The sequence below is a fragment of the Teleopsis dalmanni genome, chromosome 1 (assembly GCF_002237135.1).
Source record: "Teleopsis dalmanni isolate 2A chromosome 1, ASM223713v2, whole genome shotgun sequence".
Classification (NCBI taxonomy): domain Eukaryota; kingdom Metazoa; phylum Arthropoda; class Insecta; order Diptera; family Diopsidae; genus Teleopsis; species Teleopsis dalmanni.
The window spans coordinates 91,079,561-91,087,237 of NC_051846.1; the positions used below are offsets into that span (position 1 = coordinate 91,079,561).

The window sequence follows — 7,677 nt, forward strand, 5'->3', positions numbered from 1 at the left end:
CTACTGGAAAACACAAATTGTGCTATAAATAAGTTTCCTTAAAAAAAGCTGTATAGTACAAATTATAAAAGTCTAAATTCTAATTGAAAATGAAATTTATAAGAATATTTATCTATCGAATTATAAATTACTAAGTAGTAGTTTTCGATGGGTGTGTCATACCAATGGTAGAATTTCAACTACACCAAAAAGCATAAAGAACTCAAATGTTTTGACTAATTACACTAATTAAAATCTACTAAAAGCATTTAAATGGTTTTATGGGGAGTGTTATATGGGGAAATATGATACAGGATAAAGGGATGCTAAAGGGACTTTAATGTTATAAGTAAAAAACTTTACACTAAAAACAAAAACTTTGTTGTATTTATAGTTGAACTTAATGAAGCATTTTTTACCTTTGAGCAAAACTGGTGGTTCTTTAGTAGCGGTTTTGAAATCTTTATAATGTTCATAAATAAATAGTTTACTTTTTACTTTAATTAGCATTTGAAAAAAATGTATTAAACTTAAATGAAAATACAAATTCAAAAAATATTCAACAAAAACTGATATAGAAATTTAACTTTTCATCAGTGTTTGCATACTTCACAACTTCAGAACGAGCAAACTGGGAATAATTGTGAAATAAAAACAATTTTGTTGCAACTTTCACACTTTTTAGCATTAAAAAAGTGCAAGTTAAACATAAAAAGTAAAAGATTTTATAATAAAAAGATAAAAGTAAAAAAATCTAAAACTTTTACTCCAAAGTGTGTATTGTAAAAGTAAAACTTTTGATTGAACTTCGTTGAACTCGTTGCCAGAGCACAAAAGGTGAAGCGAAAAATGCAAACAATCCACAGACTTTTTAAACTGCTTAAGATATCCGAGAAGGATTAATAATTAAAAAGAAAATAATTTAAAAAAAAAATTATTTAAAAAAAAAATTATTTAAAATTTTTTTTTTATATTTATAAAGGATGTACTCGTATCTAGAGGACATAACTGGGATGTATGGTTGTATGGGTGAGGTTAGTGTTAATATTACTTGCATGCAAACAAACGTACAGTTTCCGGCCTATGAAGCAAGATACCCACTTTAGCCATCTGAGCTTGTACGCCCTTGGCCTGTAGTCCCTTGACAGCACCTTCTGCATATTGTGGTAGCTCGAAATCGACAAATCCATACCCTGAAAATATTTAATTTAGTTTTAATTATACATTTATAATGGGAGTTAATACTAAAATTAATTTTAAAGTTAACTAAGAATAAGGAACTGGACTACTAACTAGGTCCTTCGCCCTTAGATTATTTTATTTTCATAAAATATAATATATAAAAATTATATATACACAAGATATATACAAATCTATATATTTAATGGTTACGTAATGGATATAGATTGTATACATTATAAAAAGTGACATCAATTAATGAGATGATTTCTTGGATCAAAAAACAAAAAAAAAACATTTACTACTGTCGTTTTCAAACTTTTTTTGACCAATGATAATATATTATATCATATATATAACATAAATAATATTTTTGTTTTTAGTAAACACCATAAAGTTTAAGAAAAATAAACTGTATGATTATTTTGATATGCTTTATGCATATGTACATTATATAAGCTATAAAATAGGTACATAGGAATAAAAATAAACAGAGTACCAGCTCCCAATGGAGCGGAGCACTACTACTATGGTTGGTCTTTTGTGCTGCAACAGACCTTAACCGAACAGAAGACATTCCGCCTTCCGAATGAAAGCCAGAATGTCAGCAATTGAGGATCTCCTAATGTCAGAAGGGGAGAGCAGTTTTCGACCCAGTGACTTTCTCCTGCACCAGATCAAGGCTGAACAGCCACAGAGAATGTGATTGGAAATTTCGTCTGCTTCTAAGCAGAGTCTACAAACTATCTCTTCGGATAGACCAACTTTGTTAAAGTGATAACGCAGTCCATGGTGATACGTTAAATATCCCACCAGCAGCAACCTACTGTTGCGCCAGAAGCGACTTCTCTCGGCTAAAAAAGTTCATAGCTATATAATTACTTCAAAATATTTTGTCCTTATTTTCTATAAAGTCAGGTCTCAGTGGATAAACTACAAGGTATATATCCTACTTACTTACTTACTTATGTGGCCATAACAACCGGTTACCGAGTTTCGGCCTGACGCAGCATGTCTCCCCAGGCGCCTCTGCTGCGTGCGTGCCTTCTCCAGTCTCGTATATCAAGTCCAGTTAGTGCTCCCTCAACTTGAAGGTATATATCCATACATGTGTTAAATTTGATTCATGGACCATTTTTAGTCATCTTCCAGACAACCGGTTAGGAACCACTGATTTAATAGATATATTTATTGTCAATATGAAAAGCAACAAAGTGCGTGTAAAAGCATTGAATCAATTCAATCAAAAAAAACCTTAAATATCTTTATCTGATTCACCTGAATAGATACACCAACTTTTAGTAGTGAAATCGCCCTTACTTAAATTTAAGGAAAACTTTTTAAGAACTGATGATATTAGTTAATTAGATGTTAATTAATTTGTTTTTGTCGAAAAAATGAGAATTTGGGAGTTTAGGTCAGTTACAGAAATAAGGAGACGATAAATGGAATATTTTTTAGAGAATTGTTTGAAACATAATACGACACAATAAATGCAAAACAAGCAAAATTTGTCAAAAATTTATTTAAAATCACCGTAGCGTCTAAGTTCATTTAATACGAAAGGTGATAACGTATCAATAGTTTATATTAAACTATTGAAGTTTAGAATCATCATGGCTTTCCAATTCATATAAATTATGAATAGATTAGCGATCACGGTGAAGGATATTCAGTAGATTCAACGTTAATGTATAAATTAAGCTTTGAAAAGTTTTTGTTAATAAAAGTTTTTTGGTTTAAATATTCTTTAGTATCTCAGCATGGATTAAAAATGAAAGGAACTAGACTCCCCCTTTTTCCATAATTCTTTTTTGTTTCTTGGGCTAAAAAATCAACTTCACACATTAAGTCACTTTGGTATGAAACACTATGTACACACTTATATATACGTACTCAATAATAAATATAAATAAATATAAATCTGTATTATGTTTGTAAGTTGTACCTAATGCAGTAAAATACAATATTATAAAAGATATATTCAATAAAAATGAAAATTAAAATTTATGAAACTTACCCCGACACTTTTTCGTTTTTTGGTCTAAAATAGCTTTGGTCGAAACAATGTTGCCATACCTAAAAATAAAATTTTTTATTAATTATAAAAATATAATATTAGAACATATTATTAATTCTATGAGATAAACGAAAACCTCAACCGTAATTAATAAATATAATATAATTAATTAATAAATTATCATCAAACAAATTTCTTTGGATTTGAATCGAGTGTGGTATATCAATAAATTTTCCAAGCAGTGAAAAGACCACACCCCAAATGGAATTAAACCTTATTAATACTATTTAAGGCAATTAAAAAAAAATTGGCTAACGTCTGTCAAAAAAGGAATGGAATCAAATGTTGTTTAATCTTCTTAAGGCATAAGGTATAAGGCACATTAGTTGGAGCCATTTTTGTGGATTCATCAAACTATTATAATTGTTTACGAAATGAATTGTTAGATTAAGAAGTTTTTATAGGCTCTTCTATTAATAAGTCTTTCCATTAACAATTAAAGGAGATGTTATAACGGTTATTCTTCATTTTGGATTCATCGATCTATATGATATGATATATGAGCTATTTATTAACAAGAAAAAGATCTGCAATGTTAAAAGCTCTTGCAGAGCCAGAGTTTGTACGCCACTATATGTGACTAATAGTGCTCTTAAAACTAAATACCTACATTGTCTGATCGTTATTGAAACGTATAAGACGAAGATAATATTATAACTTGGATGTAGTCTTAAGACAATATTGCTGTTAAGCACCAAAATAAGGAATATTCAGTCATCAGACTGATGATAGTCTTTAGTGGTCGATTGTGGAACAAACTGTCAACATTGGAATATCTCATAATATTCTGGCTTTCAGTCAGAAAGAAGGAAAACCATTTTATCTGTAAATGCCCTGCTTTATGAAAACAGACACCTTACATAAACTGTGGCTTAAGAATCTTGGGAAGTTGGCGGCAATAACATGGACGACTTGAATTACACTTACTAGAATTATTTATGCTATTTACAAAAATAACTAATAGAAAAGTTGGCAATAAGAATGCTGTATCAAAACCGTAAAGGCGCTAATTGGACCCATGGATCCAGTCATCATTTTCATCAACCAACGAATTAAACTAATAAACATTACTAGATTTTAATATAATTCACTGTTAATTATATCATAAAAGGAAGCGCACATATCATGCTTTAAATACTCAAGCAAAAAACCAATTGTAAAAGCAGAAAATGAAAGGCAAACATATATAACTTATCCTAGCCATACTAAGTCAAATCTCTCTTTTGTTTTCCACAAAAGAACAAGCATTCTTCTACATTTAATAAAGTTCAATGCCTATCTGCTTACGTCTTTAGATTATTGTTTGACAGATTTGCATATGACTACAAATTGGGTAGCCATAGTAGAAACTTGTGTAGAAGCTATGGAAATGTCTGAAGACATGAGATGTGCTTGTATTGGGATTATATCGAACAAGATAAAATACTAAAATTACTCCTTATATATATTTTTAAATGCTAATAATAATTGATTGTTTTCTGATAATACTTACGGGGCACACATATTTATTAAATCCTTATCAGTTGTATTCTCCTGCAGACCACGTATATACAAATTTGTCTTTGATAGTTGATCACCCCTCTGCGGTGTTACACTATTAGGACCCATATTTGTTTGTGTATTCATACGAGCTTAAATATGACTAGTAAAACAAAAACGAACAAAAAACGTTGAAGCTTAAGACGCTTTTGACTTAAAAAGAAGAATACTTTAACGCAGTCTTGAAGGTGACGTTGTTGAGTTTGTAATTATCCACTGTATCTGAAAATAAATAAAGAAGAAAAATATTTATCAGTAATGCACAGGAATGCAAGTACAAATTTTAATTGTGAATATTGCTGCCAAAAATGAGAAAGAAATGTAATATATATATATATACCATATATAACAAAAAAAAAAATAAAAATAATAGAATTGAATTTTATCAATATCGAAAAGCGCATCTGTACTAATGCAACATTTTTCACTTAAACTACTTCACGTAGCTGCAGGATATTTAAGACTTCATTGAATCTACGGTAGGCTGGCACTTGGTTAAGTCCTTTACGGCAGCTGCAGCTGCAGTAGAGAGCAGCCATTTTGTAACTGAAACTTGGTACTTTGCCAAAACATTATTTTGCTATTAAATTTTTTTCATTTATATATACTTTTTTTTTTGTTTTCTTAAATATTGTAATTTTTTTTTTGTAATTTTTTTGCATTTTAGTTTTACGAACTGTGTAAATTTGGCCCAAGTGTCCTGTTTGGAATAAGAACGAACAAGTATTCGATTTTAATTTGTTTAACATAAATTTCAATTGAACAAAAATGTATTTAGTGAACTTTGAAATGGATTCCGTAGAATGGGCACAAATCCGTTATCACGAACGCCGCGATTTCGTCAAGGATTTCAGCAAATTAGAATACATAAGTATATATATATATATATATATATAGAATAGATCCTCTCAAAAAATACATAAGGGCCAGAGCTCTGAAGCTATATGCGAAAACCGACAGGCTGCCCTACTTAGCACTATTTAATCTCAGAGTAATCACTAACCGCACGGGGCGGTACGCAGATCTTAGATATATCATTGAATAATCACGATGATTATTAGGAATACTCAAATAAGTCAGTGAGATGGGCGGGACTCTGCAGAATTCCCCCAACTATCATAGGATAAAAGTGCCCAGATGCACAAACTCGGAAAAGGCTTAACATAACATAACATACAAATATATTGTATAAATAATTGTAAAGACATGCTAATCTTTCCGAGGAAACCGAGCTTGAATTTTATAAAATTTTATAAACATTATTTTAAACTCTTTATTTTGGTTTCTCCTATACCCACATTCCTAGCTTCGCTCGTTAAACTATTCAACTTGTTCCATTGAGATTTTCATCTGCATTCCTTAAAAGTTTACTTAATAAATATAAAATCCATATGTTGCCTTTGTTGACTATATATTTTTCTCCCCTTCCTGTAATTTGTCCTATTTTCCTATACTTTCACTTAACCAACCCATAAGTGATGTTATTAGACCTAAAACAATTATCAGCAAACAAAACAAACAATAATATTGCAAAAAGTATCTATGATTGAATGCAATCATTTAGCAATAGAAAATGGTATTCTTCTCTTTGACATTTCAATTAGTTTGGCTTGTTCGTTTGTTTATTGGAACTTTTTTTCTTCTAATATTTCTTCTTGGCTTGTTGTTGTTGTTGTTGGCACAAAATTAAGTCTGCTGTTTGTGATATAATTTCATTATCAAAAGTTCATTGGCTTGAGTATGAGTGTTTCTGAACATAAACAAGCATAAGTGGTAAAACAATCTACATATGTATTTGCCAGCACAAATACGGCTCTCATCCGTAACACGTCTACTATAGTACCATACGTCTACAGAAATTCATAGATACGAAGCTCATAAAAGCACTTGGAATTCATTATTTCATTACGTTTGTCACAAGTTTGTATATGGTATGGTTTTTTTTAGATACTTTGGTTATTGCTATGAAAAGGGAATACGAGTGAGATGTATCTACAGGAGAGCAGAGAAGAACTTACTGAAATCTATTATGTTAGCCAATGATGAGTTTAAGCTCGTGTATGCGATACACTTGATGTATGACACGCATATTAAACGCAGCAATTACAACAAAAAACATTTCATAAATTCTATTTGCAAATATAGAAAACTTCATGCATGCGTATGTATGCATGTATATATGTAGGTATGTATGGACGAATAAATATCTATAAATGGAATTTGTATTTATGCGTACGTATATTTGCTTATATGATTCAACATATAGTATATTTATTGATGAGCTACTGAAGTTGAACAGAAATGTTTGTTACTTTGTCGAGTTTATGAATTTATTAGTCATTTTGTATATAAAATTATTTTTATACGATATATACAATATAAAAATGCAAAAGAAAACAAATAAAAATATTTTTAACACATTTTTTGTGTTATTTTAATTTTTTGTTGATTTGATGTTATGTTGTCAGTGTTTATAATTTGCGAAAAAAGTCTTAAAAATTTGAGCTAAAGTTTTATAAATCTTATTTCTCCTGCATTAGTCAAGGAAGAACTTAAGCCAATGACTTATATCGTTTATTTTATTTAACCCACCAGCATAGAAGAATATGTTTACCTGATAAAAGACTGACGCATTCTGTGAGGAGTATTTTACCAAATATAGAAGTATAAGTTCACCTGACAAAAAAACAGTGATGCCTTCTGTGTGTAGTATTTCACCAAATATAGAATTAATAAATAAAAGTCAAACCCGATTTACAGAAGATATACATAGCTACCAGCTTAATTCAGGAATGTGTAACGAAGCTCATGGATTGTGCTCATGGAAATGAGGTGACGGTCATGTGGGTTAAAGGACATATCAATATTGAGCAAAACGAGAAAGCAGATGAACCATTAGG

The 7,677-nt window shown here is 30.1% G+C and overlaps 1 protein-coding gene across 1 annotated transcript in view; it reads right to left on the minus strand.

Moving 5' to 3' along the window:
• LOC119671291 (protein alan shepard-like) overlaps window positions 1-4,995 on the minus strand; it is a 20,984-nt gene extending 15,989 nt beyond the window's left edge. The window contains exons 1-3 of the mRNA XM_038081865.1: window positions 4,731-4,995; window positions 3,179-3,237; window positions 1,051-1,172 (exon numbers count right to left, since the gene is read on the minus strand). Coding sequence (XP_037937793.1) covers window positions 1,051-1,172; window positions 3,179-3,237; window positions 4,731-4,864 — 315 coding nt within the window. The 5' untranslated portion in view covers window positions 4,865-4,995. The remainder of the gene's footprint in view (window positions 1-1,050; window positions 1,173-3,178; window positions 3,238-4,730) is intronic.
• Between the last annotated feature and the right edge of the window lie 2,682 nt (window positions 4,996-7,677).